Below are 25,053 nucleotides of genomic sequence, written 5' to 3'. Positions count from 1 at the left end.
GCCAAAGTACGTAAGAAAGTGGCAGTCTTTTATTGCAAATATGCACACACTCTCAGGCGAGGTTCTCTGGTCCTCAGGTGGGTGGGGGGGGCCAGGGAAGTCCCACCGGCACTCTCGGGTTAGGTTCCCCGGCCCCGTGGGCGAAGAAGTCACACCGGCTCCTGCTGGTGGCGGACTTTTATGCATTGGTACTGGAAGGGGGAGGGCAGCGGACGGGATAAGGGCGTGATAGGGGCGTCTCTGTAGGCGTGGCCGGGTAAGTTTCGATCTCTTCGGATTGAGGTCACCTGGCGCATGCTCAGTTGATCTGCATCTTCCCGGGCGTGGGCTGCATTTTCCCGCACGCGGGAAAGTTGGTGAGGAAGAACCCGGAAGCAACATGGATTGTGCCTCCTTGTTCACCTTCCTCCATCTTGTCCTTTCTCCCTCACCCAAACAATAATGTTGAGCTTTTTTTTTTTTCATATGCTAGCTGGTCATTTGTATATATTCTTTAGAAAAATGTTCAAATCCTTTGCCCATTTTTAAGTTGGGCTGTTAGTCTTTTTGCTAAGACTCTCACATCCAGAATATATAAAGAACACTTACACTCAACAACAAAAAGACTAACAACCCAGAATGAGATGCCACCTCACTCCTACTAGGATGAATATGATCAAAACAAAACAAATGTTGGTGCAGATGTAGAGAAACTGAAACCCCTGTGCATGCTGGTGGCAATGTAAAATGGTTCAGCTGCTGTGGAGAAGTTTAGTGGATTCTCAAAGAATTACCATACGACCCAGCAATTCCACTGTGAGGTATATACGCAAAAGAACTGAAAACATATTCAATGTTCACAGCAGCACTATTCACAATAACGAAAAGGTGGAAACAACCCAAATATCCATCAATTGATGAACAGATAGACAAAATATGGTATATCCATACAACAGATGATTCTGCCATAAAAAAAAGAATGAGGTACTGATACACACTACAAGTTGAAAAAACCTTGAAAACATTATGCCAAGGGAAACAGAGACACAGAAGGTCACATGTTGTATCATTCCATTTATATAAAATGTCCAGAATAAATAGGCAAATCCATACAGAAAGTAGATTAGTGGTTGCCAGAGGCTGGCGGAAGGCGAGTGGAAAGTGACCACTTACTTAACAGGTACAGGTTTCCTTTTGGGAAATATATGAGGTTATGGTTGTACAACACTGTAAATGTACTAAATGTGACTATGCTGTACATCTTAAATTGGTCAAAAAAAATTTTTTTTTAAGACCCTGTCCAGGGTCTGGAGTGCAGCAGCACAATCACAGTTCACTTTTTTTTTTTTTTTTTTTTTTTTTTTTTTTTTGAGACGGAGTCTTACTTTGTCGCCCAGGTTGGAGTGCAGTGGCGCGATCTGGGCTCACTGCAAGCTCCGCCTCCCGGGTTCATGCCATTCTCCTGCCTCAGCCTCCTGAATACCTGGGACTACAGGCACCTGCCACCACAACCAGTTAATTTTTTTGTATTTTTAGTAGACGGGGTTTCACCATGGTCTCTATCTCCTGACCATGGCCTCCCAAAGTGCTGGGATTACAGGCGTGAGCCACCATGCCTGGCCCACAGTTCACTTTAACCTTGAACTCCTGGACTCCAATGATCCTTTCACTTCTACCTCCCAAAGTACTAGGATTATAGCCATGAGCCACTGTGCCTGGCCAGTTAAAGTGGTTAATTTTATGTTATGTGAATTTTATATCAATAAAAAAGCAGGAAGAAAACCAGACACAAAATATGTTAGAAAAAGGGATATATTTACAAACCAAAAAATCTCCAAATTCCCACTGTAAGGAGGTAGCAAGTATGAGCAGGTCTCTTCAGAAGCCCGACCTCACTTCTATAGAAACCCCAAGTACCAGCCCACGGGGTCAGCCCTTGCCCTATAGCCCATCCTTGTCACAACCCAAGAAGCAATCCCTCCATTGGCCACACCCCTCAGTCTTTTTGCCAGTCATCCTGTGCCCAGGCAGGCATTGGGGAAAAGTACTCAAAGCCTGGCCCTTTATAGCGTAGGGCATGTAGGAACATCACAAGGTCTTTGGGCAAGGGATCCTGTCGAACCAGCCGGCACTCTGCACAGAGTGAGTCTGCCTCTTGATTCGTGACATCTGTTTCAACTGCCTTCTCTGGTGCCAAGGCTATTGTGTCCAACTTCTGAGGGGCTGCCTCAGCTACTTCCTCCATCTTCTGGGCAGCTGCAGCCAACTCTTCCAGGCTGTCCTTGCCCAACTCTGAGGAGGGGGCCGTAGAGTCTGTGAGTCCTGAGGACAGATCACCCTCACAGAGATCTAGCACATCCAGGCTCTGTTTGGCCTGATGCTCTGCTACCAGGTCCCGCAGCAACTCCTCATCTGTCTTGGGAATGCGGCCGCCCCGGCCTCGGGAGGGACCCCAGGCAACTGAGTTGTAGATGGGGTCGTTGAGAATGGGATGGCCCAAGAACTGAAGGTGGACTCGAATCTGGTGTGTGCGGCCTGTGAGTGGCCGGCACCGTACCACACTGGACTGGCCATTGTAGCTTAGCCTCTGGAACACTGTCTCACAGGGCTTGCCCCGGGTATCTACACGGCACACCCCTACTTTGTAAGACACCACTAAGATGGGTTCTTTACAGGTCACTTCCTCAGTGGGGAACTCCCCTTCCACCCGGCACACGTACTCCTTCTCCAGCTACATAGGAGGGAAGAGGGAGAAAGTCAGTACAAAGCCTAAATTCATGGAGTCCAAACCCTTTGTGGAGTGATAAGGACCAGTCTCAGAAGATTCAAACTCCAATTCTACCATTTGCCAGTTTTGTGATCTTGGGTACATTACTTAACCTCTAAATCTTACTAACTCATCTAGAAAATGTGAAATTAGAAAAGCATTTACCAGCTGGGTGTGGTGGCTCACACCTGTAATCCCAGCACTTTGGGAGGCTGAGGCGGGTGGATCACCTGAGGTCGAAAGTTGGAGACCAGCCTGACCAACATAGAGAAACCCTGTCTCTACTAAAAAATACAAAATTAACCAGGCGTGGTGGCGCATGCCTGTAATCCCAGCTACCTGGGAGGCTGAGGCAGGAGAATTGCTTGAACCCGGGAGGCGGAGGTTGCAGTGAGCCGGGATCGCACCATTGCATTCCAGACTGGGCAACAAGAGCGAAACTCCATCTCAAAAAAAAAAAAAAAAAAAGAAAAGAAAACCAACTACCTCATTGGGCTGTGATAAGCAGTCAGTAAGTTAGGCTCTAATGTGCTTGATACTAAGCCTGGTATAGAGTATGCACTCAATAAATGTATTATGATTCAGATTCAGAATTACAAGTCTCAGGACAACAATCAATACCATTAAACTCTTCTACCCAAGCCTTTTCCAACTACATCTAGAATCTTTTCACCAAGCAGGCTCTCCCATAATCTTAAAAGCCTTGCTCAGCATTTTCTTATGTTAATTTATTTCTTTGAGACAGAGTCTTGCTCTATAGCTCAGGCTGGAGAGCAGTGACACGATCATGGCTCACTGCAGCCACAACCTCCCATGGCCAAGCAATCCTCCTACCTCAGCCTCCCAAGTTGCTGGGACCACAGGCATGTGCCACCATGCCAAGCTAAGTTTTTTTTTTTTTTTTTTTTTTTTTGTAGAGACAGGGTCTCCCTATTTTGCCCAGGCTGGTCTCGACCTCCTGGGCTCAAGCTGTCCTCCTGCCTCAGCCTCCCAAAATGCTGGGATTACAGGTGTGAGCCACCATGCCTGGCCTTGTCAGCATCTTAAAGCTTCAAAATAGCAAACTACTAAGAGAGGCAGTGTATGCCATCTCTAAAGATTTTTTGGAAACGTATGAGATATCCTGTGTTTGGCACTTTAGGTGTTGACCTGCCTTAAGGTAGGAAGGATTGCCAGATAAATATGAAGGACCACTTTAGAACTCCGTGATGCCCTTTTGATACAAAGCATTCGTGAGCCCAAGAAGTGGCCTGTGGAGACAAAAGCCTGACTCACCTGCCGGTCCCGAACCTGCTCGTGAATTCTCTCAGAGACTGCAGCTGTCTTGGCAAACATAAGCACCCCTGAGGTAAGGCGGTCAAGCCGATGCAAGGGGTGTAACTCCTTCAGTTGGTGCTCCTTGCCTAGGATGAAGATAACTGTGTTGTGTCGGAAGCGGCCACAGGGGTGAACGGGAATGGAGGAAGGCTTGTCTACAACCACCATATCTTCGTTCTCAGCTAGCAGGCGAATGGGCTCTGCTGTGACTGGTGGCTCATGCCTGTGCACTGTGTTCCGCAAGAAATCATTGTCCTGTCAAAGACATAGGTAATAAGTCAGCCCAGGGACCGCAGCCTGTAATCAGTCAACTTCATACCCAGCTTCCCCTGTTCCTTACTGACATGGAAAAATGGTGAAAGCATATCTTGGGCAGAAAAGCAGTGTGCAGAGTATGATCTCATTTTGTAAAAGTATAGACAGACACAGGCAGATAGCTGGCATTGAAAAAAGTACTGGAAGGACATCTACAAAAATGTTAACTGTGTTATCTCTGGGTGGTGAGATTATGAATGTTTTTTGGTTTTGCTAATTGTTATTTTCTCTACAATACAGGTATTTTAAAAGTAAAATTTTTTAGCCGGGTACAGTGGCTCACGCCTATAATCCCAGCACTTTGGGAGGCTGAGGTGCGTGGATCACAAGGTCAAGAGATCAAGACCATCCTGGCCAACACGGTGAAACCCCATCTCTACTAAAAACACAAAAATTAGCCGGGCATGGTGGCAGGCGCCTGTAATCCCAGCTACTTGGGAGGCTGAGGCAGGAGAATAGCTTGAAACTGGGAGGCGGAGCTTGCAGTGAGCTGAGATCGCGCCACTGCACTCCTAGGCGACAGAGCAAGACTCTGTCTCAAAAAATAAATAAATAAAAATAATAAAGGTACAATTTTTTTAATGGAGGAAAAAACCTTCATAAATCATCACTGATCACGATCTTGAACAAACAAAACTAAGGTTTAGGTCCAGGGATATGGGCTGTAGACCAGGATTTGCCACAGGCTTGTGACATGCTCTTGGGCAAGTCATTTATCCTTTCTGGGTCTTCGTTTCCTGTGGAATGTGAGGGTTAGACCAGACCTGTGCTTTTAGAAATTGGGATAGGAGAGGGAATTCATCAATTTATGATATATTGACCCAAATCGCTTGATCAATGAAACAAGTTACTCCAAAACCATCCATTTCCCAAATGCTGTAATCGCCTTTTCTCCACTCACAACCATGGTAAACCAGTGTTACTGACAGGTAAACAGTGTTACTTCTGACAGGGGTGTCTGGTATCTCATACCTGTGATGGAATTTTAAAGGAGTCAAAGCACTGGGCTAAACAATTCTAGTCTCTATCCCTGACATCTCACAATTCTGTTAACATATCAGGCTCTATGTTAAATAGTTTAAGTAGTAGTTACAGGAACACAGGCTTTGGTAGTATCACTGTTTGTGGCCTTACCCCTGTGAGTTTCCTTAGTTTCCTCAGAGGTAAAATGGAGTAGCAATACCTACTTCACAAGGTTGTCATTAGAATTAGACGTTAGTGGACATACAATGTTTAACTTTGTGCCCGGCACACAGTAGAGACATAAATGATAGCCCCTATTATTACTATTTGCACGGAGATTTACAACGCAGGGTAAAGTGATCAGTGCCCTTGCCACAAGACGGTGTTTAAAGGAATTATGAGAATTCCAACTTCTGTCCCTTGGAAACAAGGAAGCTGCCTTGAGGAAGAGGATAAACAGGCTGACTCCTGAAGCACAGAGCCGCTGTCCACTTGCGGAGGTGGGAAACGCGGGCTAAATAAGTGTTCCAATTGAAAGCGAGAACGCTTTAGAATTGCCATGATTTTTTTTTTTTCTTCTTTTTTTGAGACAGAGTCTCGATCTGTTACCTAGGCTGGAGCACAGTGGCACGATCTCGACTCACTGCAAGCTCCGCCTCCCGGATGCACGCCATTCTCCTGCCTCAGCCTCCAGAGTAGCGGGGACTACAGGCGCCCGCCACCATTTCCGGCTAATTTTTTTGTATTTTTAGTAGAGAGGGGGTTTCACCATGTTAGGCAGGATGGTCTCGATGTCCTGACCTCGTGATCCACCCGCCTCGGCCTCCCATAGTGCTGGGATTACAGGCGTGAGCCACCGCGCGCAGTCTAGAATTGACGTGATTTTAATCAACTACCTATGCCTCACTAAGCCTAAAAAACATAACAACAGGCCGGGCGCGGTGGCTCAAGCCTGTAATCCCAGCACTTTGGGAGGCCGAGACGGGCGGATCACAAGGTCAGGAGATCGAGACCATCCTGGCGAACCCGGTGAAACCCCGTCTCTACTAAAAAATACAAAAAACTAGCCGGGCGAGGTGGCGGGCGCCTGTAGTCCCAGCTACTCGGGAGGCTGAGGCAGGAGAATGGCGTGAACCCGGGAGGCGGAACTTGCAGTGAGCTGAGATCCGGCCATTGCACTCCAGCCTGGGTGACAGAGCGAGACCCCGTCTCAAAAACAAAAAAACAAAAACCATAACAGAAAACAAAAACAAAAACAAAAACAAAAAACCCTGCCCCTTTTCCTCTCCCGCTTCTGGCCAGCCCCATCAGGACTCCACCTTGAGCACGATGTTGAGGTCCTGCACCGGCTTCTCGTTGAGGTGCAGGCGGCCCGCCTGGACCGCGGCCTCGTAGTAGGCCAGGGGCTGAGCTCGGAACTCGGTGCTGAAGACGTGCAGCAAGCTGTGGCCCACCCAGCGACCTTTGCAGTAGGTCTGGAAGTCAAAGTAATAGGGCCGCACCTTACGCAGGCCGCCCTCGAAGTAATAACTGGTTTCTTTAAAGTGCTCATCTCCGAAGCTCACCCCTGTCCGCCGCTTCTTCGGGGGCGGCACGACACGCTCCCCGGTTGCGCCCCGTCGCTTCTTACGCTTGCCCGGGCCCGGGGCTGCAGCCGAGGGATACTCCCCGCCTACTGGGGCCGGCTCCACTTCCCGGCCAGCCGGCTTCGGGGACCCCGGGGACGGCTCAACCCTCGCGTCGCCACCAGCGTCACCGTTTTGCTGATGCGGAGCCCTCAAACCGCCCGCTGTCCCAACCTGGGTAGACAGTGTTTCTGCCATTGGGCCCTTAAAGCCACTCCAAGTCCTGGCAAAGCTAGGGCACCGAAGGTCGCAGCGCCAATGTCCGAGAACCCCGAGCCATCCGCGGCCGCCCAGCCACATAACCACGCGGCCCCCACTCCACTCCCAGAGTCGCAATCTGAGGACGTCACTCGGCCCCAGCGAATCAGGGAGGCCCAGTCCCGAGGCGGGGTCTGCGGTGAGTGAGCGAATTGAGTTGAGGTACTCGAGTTAAATTAGGTGAATTGAGCGTAGAGTTGAGAGATTGTAAATGTCTCACCAAAAGTGACCTTACTCAGACGTCTTCCTATTAGGGAGATACGACGTTATTTATAAAGGAAACCCTTGGAATTGCTCCGTGTAAGGCCACGGCAGGAGAAGGTCGTGTAGATTCCGAGTAATTCCTTGGGTCTGGAGAAACTCTTGAAAGGAGCTTTATTTAAGACAAAACAAAAACTAACAATCAGAATAAAGATTGCTAAGCTCTGCGAATATACTAAAACTCACTGTATTGTGTATTTTTAAAGGGTCAATATTATAGTATGTGACTTATATCTCAGTAAGATTGTTATGTATGTATTTAAAACACACACGAGCCCACCCCAGAAGCAATGTGTTCACACCTGTTTCCCCCTAACAGCATGAGAAGGATTAGGGATCCCCATTCGCCTCCCATATGCTTCCATCCTGAGATTAAAACTGCAAATAGATCAGAGGATATATTGCGAGGGTTCTTAAGTGCAAAATAAACCAACTCTGGTTAACTTAATCAGAGAGGGAATTATGGAAATAATATTAGTGCCTCATAGAATTCACAAGATAACTGGAGAATAGGCTCAGAAAAAGGGCCAAATGAAAGGAAACCAAGCCTTTTGAGAGCCTGGCTTCAGGCATGTCAGGGAAGAAACCCATTTGGGATGCAATAGACACAAGACACTATGTTGTGCCAAAGGACCCTTTTTCTGCAACCCTGCCACCCCTTGGAGACCCCTAAATCTCCCTGTGTCTCTGTGTCCCTCTCCCAGCGTTCAGAGTCCTGCAGGGGAGGACTTCCGTCAGCCAAACCTCACTGGTCTAAGCCCTCACTTCCAGGGTGCCTGGAGATGGAAGAATCTAACCCTCTTTTTTTTTTTTTTTTTTTTTTTTTTTTGAGACGGAGTCTTGCTCTGTTGCCCAGGCTGGAGTGCAGTGGCACCTTCTCGGCTCATTGCAATCTCAGCCTTCCGGGTTCAAGCTATTCTTCTGCCTCAGCCTCCCGAGTGGCTGGGACTACAGGCGCCCGCCACCACACCCGGCTAATTTTTATATTATTAGTGCTGGGATTACAGGCATAAGCCACCACGCCCGGCCAAGAATCTAACCCTCTTTGATATCCAGAGTGGGATTCTTCCAAATAAGGAGGCATTTCAATGTTAGTTTGCCAAAAAATAAAAACAAAAACAAACAAAAAGGACACAGTGTAATTCTTGTCCTAGGCATTTGTATTCTAGAGAGGAGAAAGGGAAATCTTTTTTAGCTAAATTCCTTCTTCAAGTCATCAGTCTCACTAAACTAACTGAGGGACTGCAGCTGAGGTATTCACAGCTGCAGAACTCCGTATGCTGAAAAGTCTGATTCCTGACCACCTCCAGAAATAAGAGGTAGAATTTTCCATTGATTGTGGGGTATGTTAGAGCAAAACTACTTCACAGGAGGGACATCATCTCGCAAATGTGTCATCTCATTAAGATATTTACAGTGAGAGCAGAACCTTATCCAAAAGAAAGTATGTATTCTTAGCTAGCCTCTTTGTTCCATAGGATTGGGGTGGGAGAATTAAATCAGTTAATTCAAGTAAAATACTCGAACTAGTGCCTGGCAAAACTGTGGAGACAGAAAACAGCAGAATCTTGTTCCTCCTCCCCTTCTGACCTACTAAATGAGAATCTGCACTTTAACATGATCCCCAGGTGATTTTTCTGCATATTAAAGCTTGGGAAGCACTAGAATAGACCATGTAGAGTAGACATTTGTCATATTCTATAAACATCCAGCATCTTCTGAAAACCTTTGTTTTTGGTGGGGAATTTCTCACATTACATTACTGCCCCCAAGAGGTAGAAGCCAGAGCCTTCTCACACTCTCTGCCAGCTTGGACACAGGCATTTGACCTGGGCTCTATCTCTTAGACAGAGGCTTTGGTTCAGAGGCACACAACCCTGGAAGCAGGCCCAATGTCAAATCCATGTCTAACAAGGTAGCATTGGAGGCATGTAATCTGGGAGGCCAACAGTAGGGGAGGTTCTTGTGTCAAGTGCCTAATCAATAAATAATGCCAGCTATATATGTTCAGTGACCATGGGGGTGTTCCCTGAGCAGTCTCTCAGTGAGGTTTAGATACTGTTCCTGGCTGTACAGAGATAAAGCCTGACTCTCCACCCACCTTGAGGTTCTGTGAACTACTTAATATTCTTCAATCCTGTGGTATACAATAGGGTCACCATTAGCCATGTGCTGTACAATAGCTGCATGTGGCTAATTAAATTTAAATTAATTAAAATTTTAAAAAGTTTTGAGACAAGATCTCACTCCCATCACCCAGGCTGGAGTGCAGTGGCATGATCTTGGCTCACTGCAGCCTCGACTTCCCAAACTGAAGTGATTCTCCCATTTCAGCCTCCCTAGTAGCTGAGACGACAGACATGTGCCACCATGACCGGCTAATTTTTTGTATTTTTAGTAGAGACGAGGTTTTGCCACATTGCCTAGGGTGGCCTCAAACTGGGCTCAAACAATCCATCTACCTTGGCCTCCTAAAGTGTTAGGATTACAGGCTAGGCGTGGTGGTGCAACCTCCGCCTCCTGGGTTCAAGTAATTCTCCCCTGCCTCAGCCTCCTGAGTAGCTGGGATTATAGGCATGTGCCACCACGCCCAGTTAATTTTTGTATTTTTAGTAGAGACAGGGTTTCACCATATTGGCCAGGCTGGTCTCGAACTCCTGACCTCAGGTGATCCACACCCCCCTCAGTCTCCCCAAATTCTGAGATTACAGACGTGAGCCACCGAGCCTGGCCAGAAACTGAATTTTAAATTTGATTTTAACTGGGCGCAGTGGCTCACATCTGTAATCCTAACACTGTGTTGTTTTTGTTGTTGTTGTTTTCTTTTTCTTTTTTTTTTTTTTTTGAGACGGATTCTTGCTCTGTCACCCAGGCTGGAGTGAAAACTATTTCCTCAGCCAAGTTACTTCTGCTGAGGGTTGGCTGATGTCTTTCATCACATGTTTCTTGGCAGAGAGTAACTGGTGTTGACCCTGGAAGTTGGGGATGGGGAGGGGTTGTATCTCAATGAACAAGCTGGTATCCATCCCCTGAAGGATACCAAAGGTCATCTCCTTTAACAACAACAATAAAGCATTCTGACACACACTTCTCATGACCACTGTCTCCTTTATGTACTCTGGCCACACTTCCATCATATACTGTATAACCTCTTTTTTTTTTTTTTTTTTGAGGCAGACTCTTGCTCTGTTGCCCAGGCTGGAATGCAGTGGCGCGATCTTGGCTCACTGCAATCTCTGCCTCCTGGGTTCAAGCGATTCTCCTGCCTCAGTCTCCCGAGTAGCTAGGATTCCAGGCACGTGCCACCACGCCCAGTTTATTTTTCTATTTTTAGTAGAGACAGGGTTTCACCATATTTCACCCAGGCTGGTGTCGAACTCCTGACCTCAGGTGATCCACCCGCCTCGGCCGCCCAGAACACTGGGATTACAGGCGTAAGTCACCGCGCCCGGCCGTCTATAACTGTTTACTGTTATTTGTAAACTTTCATGCCTCCATGGCGGACCCCCTTCCTACATTACTAAGCTGTAAGGATCTCCAGGACTTATACCAAGTCACATGTGTCTTAAATTCACGCTTAACACAATGCTTAGAACACAGCAGGAACTTGGTATCTACTGACTAAATGAATAAAGGAAAGCTTCATAATTTGATGAATGAGACATGGGTCTCCTGGGAGAGTAAGGAAAGAGCCGCGGGAGTGCTCTAACTTGGGTAACGAAGGGGTGAAATTTTTAGAAGACAAAACACCGGCAGAGAGAATTGTGGAGGAGGTGAAATGGCTCTGGCGACCAGGAAAAGTCAAAAGTCTTGGAAACTGGACTTCCCTATCCAAGCAGGGACTGGAACCCTGGATCTATAAGGAATCAACCCGGCCCTCGGGAGGGGAGGAGGGGCAATGCTCGGGGCACGTGACTTCACCGTTTCCCGGCAACCAGAGCCCCGCCCACCGTTCGCCTCTTGTTGCTCCTCACTTCTTCACCCCGCTGAACTCTTCTCGACCAATCGACGCACAGAACATCGTCGGGTGGGAAGGTAGTTGGAGGACTCCTGGGCTCCGTCACTAGGTGACTCCGCCCCTCCCGATTTCCTCCTGGCTGCAGGCGACAGAGCTGAGCCAAGCGTTTACTGGGCAGCTGTTGCGGTAAGTGAGGAGGGGCTGGGGTGCCCAGCGTTTTGGATCTCCCACTCTGGCCCGGCCCTGGAATACCACATAGAGGCCTTGGGACCTGATTCATCCCGTCCAGACAGCCCTAGAGACCTGAGCGACTGAGGCCTGGGATCTGGACTCCGGAATTTCCTGCGCGGTTCTGGACGCCTTGCCCTGGGGTAAGGGGCCATGCGGGACTCTGGTGTGAACAAAGTTTTGGTTTTGGGTGGCTTCAGACGACTTCGGGTTGGGGGTTCACTGTAGCCCTAGACATCAGTTCACCCAGGACCGCCGTCGCATATCTGTCCCTTTTACTTCCGGCCTTTACGCTGGCTGTGCTCTGTCTCCTGGCTTTATTCAGACCTTGCCTCAGGCAGCCTTCCTGATCTCTAAGTCCCCTCTTGAAAGAAGGTGTCAGCCTATACTATATGCCTAGATAGTTATAGCTTTTCCTACCTGCCCTTGCTTGGGCTGATTTCGTTATATTTTCCAAACAGGCAGGATAGTATTTGATAAAAACATGGATTCTGGAGCAGTACAGATCTGGTTTCCATTCAAGGATTCCCCACATATCAATAATGTGCCCTGGAGCAAGTTACCCTTCTGAACCTGTTTTTTCATCTGTAAAATGGTGAGAATACCTACCTTTCAGTGTTTATGTTAAAATAAGAACGTGAGGCATATGGCTGAACTGCATGCGCTGAGCAACATAGCCCTTGCACTGTGACAGTACTCTCTGACAGACACTTTTTACCAACCAGGATCTTCATCCGTAGCGCCACTGCACTACAGCCTGGGCGACAGAGCGAGACTCAGTCTCAAAAAAAAAAAAAAAAAAAAAAAAAAGAAAAAAGAATTTAATTGACTGGGGATAGAACTGTTGCATTTTGGAGATCTTTGGAGAAAAATGCAGGCTGGTTGTCCACACTGGAAATGCCCTAGAGATTCGTGTGTTTGTGTGTGTGTTAAAATACATGTAGCATAAAATTAACATGCAGCATAAAATTGAGCTTGCAGTGGCTCACTGCAAGCTCCGCCCCCCGGGTTCACGCCATTCTCCTGCCTCAGCCTCCTGTGTAGCGGGGACTACAGGCGCCCGCCACCACGCCTGGCTAATTTTTTTTTTTTTTTTTTTTTTGTAGTTTTAGTAGAGATGGGGTTTCACCGTGTTAGCCAGGATGGTCTCCATCTCCTGAACTCGTGATCCACCAGCCTCAGCCTCCCAAAGTGCTGGGATTACAGGCGTCAGCCACCACGCCCGGCCAAAATTGACCATTTTAACTATTTTTGTGTGTATGATTCAGTGGTCATATTGTTGTGCAACCATAACCACCATGCATCTCCAGAACTTTTTCATTTTCTCAAACTGAAACTGTATACCCATTAAACAGTAACTCCCCATTCTTTCTACCTCCCAGCTCCCACCATCCTATTTTCTGTATGTATGAATTTGACTACTCAGGTACCTTATATAAGCGGAATCACAGTATCTGCCTTTTGTGTATGGCTTGTAGGAATTCCTTTTTTTTTTTTTTTTTTTTTTTGAGACGGAGTCTCGCTTTGTCGCCCAGGCTAGAGTGCAGTGGCGGGATCTCGGTTCACTGCAAGCTCTGCCTCTCGGATTCAGGCCATTCTCCTGCCTCAGCCTCCCGAGTAACTGGGACTAAAGGCACTCGCCACCACGCCCGGCTAATTTTTTGTATTTTTAGTAGAGACGGGGTTTCACTGTGTTAGCCAGGATGGTCTCGATCTCCTGACCTCCTGATCCGCCCGCCTCGGCCTCCCAAAGTGCTGGGATTACAGGCGTGAGCCACTGCACCTGGCCAGGAATTCCATTTTTATTTTTATTTTGTTTATTTATTTATGAGACAGGGTCTCGCAGTGTCACCCAGGCTGGAGTGCAGTGGCGTGATCACCACTCACTGCAGCCTCTATCTCCTGGGCTCAGGTGATCCTCCTTCCTCAGCCTCTGGAGTAGCTGGGACTACAGGCATGTGCCACCACACCTGTCTAATTTTTGTATTTTTAGTATAGATGGGATTTTGCCGTGTTTCCCAGGCTGGTCTCGAACTGCTGGCCTCAAATTATCTGCCTGTCTCAGCTTCCCAAGGTGTTGGGATTACAAGCGTGAACCACTGTGCCCAACCTTATGCTGTATTCTTAAAGCCAGTTCTTACTCACTTGAGCTTCTGTTTTATAGCACAGATTCCAAATGAAAATGTTTGAGAGCGCTGACTCTACAGCCACAAGATCTGGCCAGGATCTCTGGGCTGAAATTTGTTCCTGTCTGCCAAATGCTGACCAAGAAGATGGTGCTAACAATTCCTTCTCAGACTCCTTTGTGGATTCTTACCCTGAAGGTGAAGGCCAGAGGGAGGTGGCTGACTTTGCCGTCCAGCCGGCTGTAAAGCCTTGGGCTCCCTTGCAGGATTCAGAAGTGTATTTAGCATCTCTAGGTAAGTTTGACGGCTCTAGGTAAGCATATTGAAGTTCTGTTACATCAAACTTGGTTTCCTGTTCTTTTTTTTCTTTTCTTTTTTTTTTTTTTTTTGAGACGGAATCTCGCTCTGTCGCCCAGGCTGGAGTGCAGTGGTGTGATCTCGGCTCACTGCAAGCTCCGCCTCCCGGGTTCACGCCATTCTCCTGCCTCAGCCTCCCCAGTAGCTGGGACTACAGGCGCCTGCCGCCGCGCCCGGCTAATTTTTTGTATTTTTAGTAGAGACGGGGTTTCACCATGTTAGCCAGGATGGTCTCAATCTCCTGACGTCGTGATCCGCCTGCCTCAGCCTCCCAAAGTGTTGGGATTACAGGCTTGAGCCACCGCGCCAGTTTCCTACCCTTTTGTGTTGTTGTTATTCCTGTCACATGTATCTGTCAGATATAATTCCAAGGGATGTTTCAAGCTGGCTGTTGGGAAGCAGCCCCGTTTTCCTTGAACAGATCTTTTTCTCGTTTTTGTTTTTTGTTTTTAATATTTTGAGACTTTCACTCTTGTTGCCCAGGCTGGAGTGCAATGGTGCGATCTTAGCTCACGGCAACCTCCGCCTCCGGGGTTCAAGCGATTTTCCTGCCTCAGCCTCCTGAGTAGCTGGGATTACAGGCGCCTGGCACAACACCCGGCTAATTTTTTGTATTTTTAGTAGAGATGGGGTTTCATTTCACCATGTTGGCTAGGCTGGTCTGAAATGCCTGACCTCAGGTGATCCACCCACCTCAGCCTCCCAAAGCTCTGGGATTACAGGCATGAGCCACCGCCACTAGCCGAGCAGCTCTTAAAACAGTTTTTGTCACTTCCTGCTTCTGACCAGTTCATCTAAATGCCGTTTGATTTCTTGGCATTCTGTAGAACCCTCTTGCCTACTGTTGGTTGCCCATATATTCAAATAACAAAAGTGTTAAACCTTTTTTTTTTTTTGAGACGGAGTCTCGCTCTGCCGCCCAGGCTGGAGTGCAGTGGCTGGATCTCAGCTCACTGCAAGCTCTGCCTCCCAGGTTCACGCCATTCTCCTGCCTCAGCCTCCCAAGTAGCTGGGACTACAGACGCCCGCCACCTCGCCCGGCTAGTTTTTTGTAGTTTTTAGTAGAGACGGGGTTTCACTGTGTTAGCCAGGATGGTCTCGATCTCCTGACCTCGTGATCCGCCCGTCTCGGCCTCCCAAAGTGCTGGGATTACAGGCTTGAGCCACCGCGCCCGGCCAAAAAGTGTTAAACCTTATGCCATCCTGCAAGAAAATGTGATGGCCCCAGGGCTAAATGTGATTTCTGATGCTAGAGTTTGAAAAACGTAATAAATTGATTGATTGTTGAGAATGGGAGCACATTGACATAAGATTCATTCTGCCTCTTGTTAGCCATTTTATTTTTAAAAATATTTCCTGAACACATTTTCAGTACCCTGTCCTGTGGCCATAGTATAAGTATCTAGAGAGATTCCAAACACAGGAAAGAGATTCAAATTGTCCCATGCTAGGAGAAAAGGAAATATCAGTCTAGGGCAGTGATGGGCAGTCTTTAGAACTGTAATATCCTTTTATTGTGGAACAACCATGAGATCCATCCATGTTTCACGAAACCAAACCTGGGAGTAAGGCCCACCTTGGCCTCCCAAAGTGCTGGGATTACAGGCGTGAGCCACCGCGCTTGGCCCTAATTTTTTTACTTCAATAGCTTTTGCTGTACAAGCGGTTTTTGGCTATGTGGATTAATTGTATAGTGGCAAAGTCTGAGATTTTAGTGCACCCATCACCCAAGTAGTGGACATTGTATCCAATGTGTAGTTTTTTATCTTTCACCCCTCTCCAAACCTCCCCACTTCTGAATCTCCAAAGTCCAGTACACCACTTTGTCGTTTTTTGGTTTTTTTTTTTTTTTTTTTTGAGACCGAGTCTTATTCTGTCGCCCAGGCTGGAGTGCAGTGGCACGATCTCGGCTCACTGCAACCTCCGTCCCATGGGTTCAAGCAGTTCTGCTGCCTCAGCCTCCTCAGTAGCTAGGATTACAGGCGCCTGCCACCACGCTTGGCTAATTTTTGTGTTTTTAGTAGAGACAGAGTTTCACCATGTTGGTCAGGGTGGTCTCGAACTCCTGACCTCGTGATCCACCCGCCTCTGCCTCCCAAAGTGCTAGGATTACAGGTGTGGCCAGTGCCTGGCCAATATACCACTTTGTATACCTTTGTGTACCCATAGCTTAGCTCCCACTTATAAGTGAGAACGTATGGCATTTTGTTTTCCATTCCTGAGTTACTTCACTTAGAGGATAATGGCCTCCAGCTCCGTCTAAGTTGCTGCAGAAGACATTATTTTATTCTTTCTTATGGCTGAGTAGTCTTCTATGGTGTATATATTCCATATTTTCTTTATCCACTCATTGCTCGATGGGCACTTAGGTTGCTTCCGTATCTTTGCAATTATGAATTGTGAAACATGTGTGCAGGTGTCTTTTTGATATAATGACTTCTTTTCCTTTGGGTAAACACCTTGTAGTGGGATTGCTGGATCAAATGGTAGATCTACTCTTAGTTCTTTGAGAAATCGCCCTATGTTTTCCATAGAGGTTGTACTGATTTACATTCCCATCAGCAGTGTATGAGGATTCTCTTTTTACCACATCCATGTCAACATCTATTGTTTTTTGACTTTTTAATAGTGGCCATTCCGGCTGGGGTAAGGTAGTATCTCATCATTTTGACTTGCATTTTCCTGATGATTAGTGATTCTGAGCATTTTTTCATGTTTGTTAGCCATTTGTATATCTTCTCAAATCCCATTGAGAAATGTCTATTCACGTCATTTGCCCACTTTTTGATGGGATTATTTGTTTTTTTCTTTCTGATTTGTTTGAGCACCTTGTAGAATCTGGATTTTAGTCCTTTGTTAGATACATAGTTTGCAAATACTTTCTCCCATTCCATGGGTTGTCTGTTTATGCTGATGATTATTTCTTTTGCTGTACAGAAGCTTTTTAGTTTAATTAGATCCCATTTATTTATTTTTGTTTTTGTTGCATTTACTTTTGGGATCTTAGTCATAAATTTTTTGCCTAGGCTGGGCGCGGTGGCTCACGCCTTTAATCCCAGCACTTTGGGAGACCAAGGCAGGTGGATCACAACGTCAAGAGATCAAGACCATCCTGGCCAACATGGTGAAACCCCATCTCTACTAAAAATACAAAAATTAGCTGGGCGTGGTGGCGCACGCCTGTAGTCCCAGCTACTCCGGAGGCTGAGACAGGAGAATCGCTTGAACCTGGGAGGCAGAGGTTGCAGTGAGCCGAGATAGTACCACTGCACTTCAGCCTGGGCGACAGAGCGAAACTCCGTCTCAAAAAAAAAAAAAAAATCTTTGCCTAGGCCAATATCTGGAAGAGTTTTTCCTAGGTTTTCTTTTAGAATTTTGGAGATTTCAAGTCATATTCATCTTGAGTTGATTTTTTTATAAGGTGAGAGACAGGGATCTAGTTTTATTCTTCTATACGTGGCTAGCCAGTTTTCTCAGAACCGTTTGTTAAATAGGGTGTCCTTTCCCCAATTTATGTTGTTGTATGCTTTGTCGAAGATCAGTTGCAAACGTGGGAATAATTTTTTGAGGAAGGAAAGGCAATTCAGGTAGGAGGAGCTTCTGAGGAAAGACGGAAAGAAGAGTCAGAAGAGAGCTTGCATAATAGCTAAGAAATATCTTGCGAAAACAAAAGGGATTTTGTTAATGATGTACTGGAGGAAGAAGATATGAGAAAAACATAGGTGGAGTGATAGAAAGATAGGGAGTAATGTGAAATTTGCCAGGAAGCCACCAAAGATAGGATAGCAATGCTTGCAGCCATGGCCTAGGGGATGAAAATTCTGTATGTGGTAGCCAAAGCATCTGTTTAATGATGATAAGGAGAAGAGGCAGCAATCGGATAAAGCTAAAGAACCAGATCCCTTGGCTTGTTGGTGCTCTATGACGAGGGCTTCTAAGAAACTTTCATGAAAGTCAGGCATGGTGGCTCACACCTATGATCCCAGCGCTCTGAGAGGCCGAGGTGGGAGGATCACATGTAGGCCAAGAGTTTGAGACCAGCCTGGGGAACATAGTGAGACTGTCTTTACAAAAATATTTTTAAAAATTAGCCTGAAGTGGTAGATGCCTGTAATCTCAGCTACTCAGGGGGCTGAGGTGAGAGGATTGCTTGAGCCTAGTAGTTGTTCAAGGTTACAGTGAGCTGTGATCATGCCACTGCACTCCAGCCTGGGTGACTGAGTAAGACCTTGTTGAAAAAGAGACAGAGGAAGAGAAAGAGAGAGAGCACTTCAGGACGCCGAGGCGGGCAGATCACATGAGGTCAGGAGTTCAAGACCATCCTGGCCAACATGACAAAACCCTGTCTCTACTGAAAATACAAATATTAGCCAGGTGTGATGGTGTGCACCTGTAATCCCAGCTACTTGGGAGGCTGAGGCAGGAGAATCCCTTGAACCCAGGAGGCGGAGCTTGCAGTGAGCTGAGTGAGATCATGCTACTACACCCCAGCCCGGGTGACAGAGCGAGACTCCATCTCAAAAAAAAAAAAAAAGAAAGAAAAAGTTTAATGAAGACAGTGATGATTCTGATTAGTGAAGACTGGCTTGGAAAGTTAATGATCTTTTCTAAAGTCAGTTAAGAAGTTTTCGGGCCGGGCGAGGTGGCTCAAGCCTGTAATCCCAGCACTTTGGGAGGCCGAGACTGGCGGATCACGAGGTCAGGAGATCAAGATCATCCAGGCTAACACGGTGAAACCCCGTCTCTACTAAAAAATACAAAAAACTAGCCGGGCGAGGTGGCGGGCGCCTGTAGTCCCAGCTACTCGGGAGGCTGAGGCAGGAGAATGGCGTAAACCCGGGAAGCGGAGCTTGCAGTGAGCTAGATCCGGCCACTGCACTCCAGCCTGGGTGACAGAGCGAGACTCCGTCTCAAAAAAAAAAAAAGAAGTTTTTATCTCTGAAGAAAATAAGAGTCATTTCTGTTGCCTATGGCACGGACTGGGAGACAGCGGCAGACAGGGATGTGTTAGTGCCTGTTTCTGCCTGCCCTGTTGAAATCACACCTGACCAGGGACTCAGCATACTTAGAGAGGGGAGGACCTTTTCCGGCCCAAAAGAGTACCTTCCACCTTGACAACTGAGGCCAGACAATATGAAGATTGTTTTTATTGCTAAATAACTTATATCAAAGAGAATCCACTGATAACAGCAGTAATTAAAAACTTAAATGTATGCTATGGATAACCCTTTTTATATCCTCAAGGAGAAAACAAACCCTGCAAATATTTAACATTTATCAACTGCAGGGTTTTTTTAACATGGTTGAGTTCACGGTGGTAATAACAGGAACAAAAGGTATTTGTTTTGATCAGTGGGTGTTAGCTGATGTGACTTTTTTAGAAATGAAAACAGAACTGCAAATCATAGTTTCTATTGGCTCTAAGCTTGATGTTCACCACCCCACCATGCCATCATTTACCTATGTACTTATAGTTGAAGGCAAAACTAAATTAAGGCAGACGGTAAATGGTGATGTCCTTTCTTGCATTCTTCAAAAGGGGAAATCTGTTAGACAATTAGAGTTAAAATGCAAACAAGAGTAATTTAACCTCTATCATCAAGAAGCCATATGGAGCACTGTCATGGGATTAGAAGACATTTGTTTTTGTTAGACTCCAACATCCAGGCCACAAGTTGAGCAAGTTTAAAAATATCGGGAGATTCTTTTTATCAATAATTTAATCACACATAGAGATTTTAAAGGTCTCTTATTGAATTCTCATCAAGTCAATTTTAATACCTAATGAACTGTTGGATCTTTCATCATTTTCTCTAATTCTTTCTCATGAGATTTGGAAACCACTTCATGTTACTGTAACAAAAAGAAAAACCACTTACTCCTGACAGATTATTTTCAAGGAGTTGAAAAAAGACAGTAGTATACACATGTCAAACCAGGGAAAACAACCATTCCTTAGAGAGATACCTGCTGGGCTTATGTGATTTCAAAGAAAACATGCCATTGATTTATTTATGAGAACCTATGGCTTTTCCCTTTTCTCGGGTTAGACATTTATTTGATACAATGCAGGGTGAGGACTTTGTGAAGGAAAAAAGAAGACTGTTCAATTCCCTTTTATCTGTCCTTAAAAAATGACCTCTTTGGCAGGGAGTGTGGATGTCCTCATCAGAGATTTTTTTAAGTTGGTATTTTGAGTTTTAGATTTAGTTAAAATTTCATGTCATACTCATTTTCCTTATTAAGCTCTACTTCTCTCTGTAGAGAAGAAGCTAAGAAGAATCAAAGGTTTAAATCAGGAAGTGACTTCCAAGGACATGCTTCGAACTCTGGCCCAAGCCAAGAAGGAATGCTGGGATCGGTTCCTCCAGGAGAAGTTAGCTTCAGAGTTCTTTGTGGATGGACTTGATTCTGATGAGAGGTAATCAATTCCCCATCTAGTCCCAGCTGAAATCAGCCTTTATGTAGTTGTTCTACTTGTTTTTAGCCCAGCAGTAGATTTTTAAGAACAGACTTCTTTGCCAAAAGGCAAATACTGCAGCTACATGTTGGTCACATATGAATAGAGTTAAGGATAAACCATTGTGTTCATTTTTAAGTATGCAGTGACTTGAGAAAGTAGTAATTAATCAATCTCTCTTATGTTTTTGAATTGTTTCTCATGAGGTTTGGAAAACATGTTACTGTAACAAAAGGAAAAACCATTTACTCTTCAGAGAGATTATTTTCTGGAACGCTCTCTTCTTACCTCTGAATTTCCACTGCCCCACAAATTTTTTTTTTTTTTTTTTTTTTTGAGATGGAATCTTGCTCTGTTGCCCAGGCTGGAGTACATTGGCACGATCTTGGCGCACTGCAATCTCTGCCTACTGGGTTCCAGCAATTCTTGTGCCTCAGCTTCCTGAGTAGCTGGGACTACAGGCGTGTGCCACCATACCTAGCTAATTTTTGTATTTTTAGTAGAGATGGGGTTTCACCATGTTGGCCAGGCTGGTCTTGAACTTCTGACCTCAGGTGATATGCCTGCCTTGGCCTCACAAAGTGCTGGGATTACAAGTATGAGCCACTGCACTCGGCCTGCCTTACAGAATTTTTGTCAGATTGTAGCCACTGAATGAATTTATGTAGACTAAATGAATGAATGGATTAAGCATCCATTGTGTGATAGCACTGTGCTTTGGCATCATGGAGGGAATGGTATAAGGAAGTTTTAGACCCATTTGTTTTTGTCCTCAAAACTACTTGCGGGCAGATGACAAATATATGTAACAATACCAGGCAGTAATAAGAGAAGGGCCAGTTTAGTACAAGTGACAGAACGTGCTTTGGGAATTGAGAGACCGCTGAGCTCCCTCCTGGCTTTGGTGTTTTGCCATAGAGGGAGGCAGGACTTGAACAGTAGTTTAGATGCAGAAAGTAGTTTAGATGCAAGTAATTTAGATGCAGAAAGATAGAGAGGTAGAGAGGACATGCTGCCCTGCCCCAGTGAGGAGGAATGGGGCTCGACACTCAGGAAATCGGCTCTGCCACTTACTGGTTGTATGTTCTTGGGTAAGTAACCTGTGTGTGCCTCAGTTTCCTGATCTGTGAAATGGGAGCAATCAGCTCTTACCTCGTAAGTTGTTATGAGGGTTAAACAAGTTACTATATGTAAAGGGTATAGAACAATGCCTAGCACATGGCAAGCACTATAGAAGTGTTACTAATGTTATCCTTTCTAACAGAATTTTAGAGTTAGTAAGAAATTATTCAAAGTAAAAATCAATGGGGGGAGTAAAAAATTGAATTTTAACAAAAGGTCTTAGGGTTTGTCCATAGGTTTGCAACATATGGACATTGGTGTTCAGAGTCCCATCATGTCAGAAGTACTGCTGCTGAAATCAGGACAGTATGTGAATAAAACTTCATATGTACATTTACTTGCAAATTTGCAAAATACTTTCCCTTACATTATCTCAAATGCTGAATGAGCATGCCTCTAGATGCTTCAAAATCAGTGTAGCATCTAAGGTCAGGCCAACTGTCCTCTGAGGGTTCAGGAAATCATATACATTTTGCTCTTTTCTATCTCTAAAGGTCCGACCTAATTAAGTCTTAAATTGCTCCAAACATAGGAGATTTGAAGATGCAGACTCCTGACCCACTGATAATTTTGTATTTACTTATATTCTCTCTCCCCCTGAATACCTCCCTTCTCTCCAGCTCTGAGAAGAAAAGACAAAACTTTTTCCCGTGTCATTCTCAAGTAGAAATCCTCTTTCTCTGAAATCAGATCAGCATGTTCCTATGTATTTATCAATATGTAAAACAATGTGGATTTTCCCTTCTCTATGGAAATAATTTGAACAATTCTATGAAAAGTGTGGTAAATGAAGATTAAATGCTGTGTCACACCTGATTCCCCTGACCTGTGAGCACTAGAGTCAGTCAGCTGCTCTCATTGCCCTCTGACATTTAGATTTTTCCCCAGAGCCTACATCTGTGGGAATGTTTCTCTCTATCATTGTCCAGAAAAAACACCAGGAAACACTAGTTCTTCAAAGTTTATCTTTTAAACAGAGGCCATTTTATAATGGGGTTGTATAGGTCTTCACGTATGTGAGGGCCAGGTAGGTGATCCTCCTTGTGGTATGCTTTTGGCAAGGGAGTAATGGGCTGAGAAATCCAGCTGTCCAAAACATAATTCCCCCATACACCAAGAGAGGCCTAAAATCTGCTGTTACGGTATTCTTTCTTGGGTTGAGACTTTGTGCTATTGAGGAGCATTGAATAAGGTTTACATTATTTCTAGTCATTTATATTGTACTGTGAACGTCTAATAGCTTTAGGGTACAGGGTCCTGTAAGGAAGGTCGGTAGGGGACCTTGAGCTTGACAATTACATCTCTACTCTCCCTATAGATCCAGACAAAAAGAGAGCCCTCTGGCATAGTGGTCAGTCTCTTGTGGGGAATATTTGCTGCTCAGATGTTTTTATCTTAGGGACTTGCTATAGGATGAAATAAACAAACAAAAAAACCCACAAAAAGAAAAAACAAAAAAAAAAATCACTGAGTGCAAGTAAGTGCTATAATTGAGTCCCAGACTGCCTCAGCTATAAGAGGTAAAAGATACTCAGATTTTTGCCTCAGTAATAATTTGGTATTTATTTGAGTGTTTCTTCCCCTTGACAATTTTTTTCCTCTCCTGTTTTGAGTGAAAAAAGACCTATCTTTAGGTCTTTAGGACTGAGGCATACACTCTTCAGCGGTTCTCATCAAGCCTTCAGAGGCTCTGCATTCGAAGGGGGCCTACTGCTGCCTGTAGCCAAAGTGCCCACTATGGGGTAAATTATGCGCAGAGCTGCCAGGATGCACAGCTGCCATAGAAGTATCCTTGTACTCCCCAGGTTAGCAGTGAAAAACAACTGTAGGAAGAAATTGCTGGTGGGCGGGAAGGTAGTGTTTGAGTAACTGAGATAATCATTAAGTAATCAGTGAGGTCTGACACAGCCACCCTTTTCTTCTGCCCTTTCATAGCACCTTGGAACATTTCAAGAGGTGGCTGCAGCCGGATAAAGTAGCCGTCAGCACAGAGGAGGTCCAGTATCTGATTCCTCCAGAGTCACAGGTTGAGAAGCCAGTGGCCAAGGACGAGCCAGCAGCCGGGGACAAACCAGCAGCAGCAGAGCAGTAAATTACACACACTCACACACGTGGAGCAGCAGAACAGTAAATTACACACACTCACACACGTGGAGCAGCTGTCTCGGGTCCAGAGGGAGCAGCGTGGAGCTCAGCGGCAGCAGCAGGGAGAAATCCACTGAGGGAAAAAACCCAAATTTCACTCCACAAAGAAAACAGCTGCAAGCCCCCAGGGACTTACTTGGGGCTGGCATGTGTGACTGTCTTGGGTGAAGTGACTGACCCAGTGCACGCTGGATGAAAATGCTGCTTTCCTCTGTGTCTCAGCTTGACTGAGCTCTGTCACTGCAGATTAGAAGTCTGCTAAGGATCGAATGTGAAAGTACTTGGAGAAACTGAGGCCCCTCATGTGTAATGTGTAAGTTAAGTGAGCCATATATTTTCTTGCCTCTTCAGGACATTCATGCTTGTGTCCCAAGCATTCCCTTGGTGAACTGTCACGGGTGAGTGGGGCCAGTAAGAGTGAAGTCTGCTCCTTGAATCCAAGCCCCATCTGGGGCTTCGCTAACAAATCTGTAGTAAGTGTACAGACTCCAGAGAGAGAGGCTGGCCTTCTTTCTCTCATTTGTTCCTTGCGGAGAAAAGAAGTGTGAAAATGTGGGTGTTTATGTCTGTGTATATATATTTTTTATTTCATGCATGGCTTCTCCTCCAACTTCCTCCTGCACTTAAAAAGGGCCAGGTTCCAAATTAGACTTGTAAATATGGTGTTAGTGTTTGACACTACTCCTGGATGGTTCCAAACGTCTTCCTTGTGGCAGCTTTCCTGGCTGAGCCCGAGGTTCCCTCCCTGTTTATCGTGTTCATGATCAGTATATGTTGTCCATGTAAAACTTTTCTCAACGGAATAGCAGTGTCTGTGGTGCTGTTGACTCGATTCCTCCCGGAGGGATGTTCCAGGCAGCAGGAGGTAAAGACTAATGCATGCCAAGCCACGGGAGCTGGCCACCTTTGCCACACTCCCGTTATTAGCATGTGCCCTCAGACAGTCCAGACTTTGGTGTTCTGAGGCCTTTGCTCCATGGGCCTTCTTCCTGGGTAATAGTTTACAAATCCCTAATGATCAGTAGGGTGGCTGTAAAAATCTTCAGATCCAGAGAGGAGCCAAAAGAAAAAATAGAATAAATCAATCAATCTTCTGAGAACATTTGCTTTTTTTTTTTTTTTTTTCCTGAGGCAGGGTCTCACTTTGTTGCCCAGGCTGCAGTGCAGTGGTA

General features: G+C 45.8%; 2 protein-coding genes across 4 annotated transcripts; one reads left to right on the top strand and one right to left on the bottom strand.

The window, feature by feature from the left end:
- Positions 1 to 1,774: 1,774 nt before the first annotated feature.
- Positions 1,775 to 7,299, bottom strand: RPUSD2 (RNA pseudouridine synthase domain containing 2). Of its 2 annotated transcripts, none has more exons than XM_050799502.1 (3): positions 6,661 to 7,299; positions 4,022 to 4,318; positions 1,775 to 2,710 (listed from the first exon to the last, which is right to left on the bottom strand). In XM_050799502.1, exons 1-3 carry the CDS (start codon positions 7,264 to 7,266, stop codon positions 1,976 to 1,978), a joined length of 1,638 nt encoding a protein of 545 aa, XP_050655459.1. In that variant the 5' UTR covers positions 7,267 to 7,299; the 3' UTR covers positions 1,775 to 1,975. The 2 variants fall into 2 exon arrangements, with proteins under 2 accessions (XP_050655459.1, XP_050655460.1); XM_050799503.1 differs by having other exon boundaries at positions 6,844 to 7,299.
- Positions 7,300 to 11,474: 4,175 nt separating this feature from the next.
- Positions 11,475 to 24,684, top strand: CCDC32 (coiled-coil domain containing 32). Of its 2 annotated transcripts, none has more exons than XM_050799589.1 (4): positions 11,475 to 11,814; positions 13,841 to 14,091; positions 20,419 to 20,575; positions 23,672 to 24,684. In XM_050799589.1, the coding sequence occupies exons 2-4, from the start codon at positions 13,848 to 13,850 to the stop codon at positions 23,826 to 23,828; spliced, it is 558 nt and encodes a 185-aa protein (XP_050655546.1). In that variant the 5' UTR covers positions 11,475 to 11,814; positions 13,841 to 13,847; the 3' UTR covers positions 23,829 to 24,684. The 2 variants fall into 2 exon arrangements, with proteins under 2 accessions (XP_050655546.1, XP_050655545.1); XM_050799588.1 differs by having other exon boundaries at positions 11,477 to 11,814; positions 13,836 to 14,091.
- Positions 24,685 to 25,053: the final 369 nt, after the last annotated feature.

This window comes from Macaca thibetana, chromosome 7 (genome assembly GCF_024542745.1).
Source record: "Macaca thibetana thibetana isolate TM-01 chromosome 7, ASM2454274v1, whole genome shotgun sequence".
Classification (NCBI taxonomy): Eukaryota; Metazoa; Chordata; class Mammalia; order Primates; family Cercopithecidae; genus Macaca; species Macaca thibetana.
This window is presented reverse-complemented; position numbering and strand designations above follow the sequence as displayed.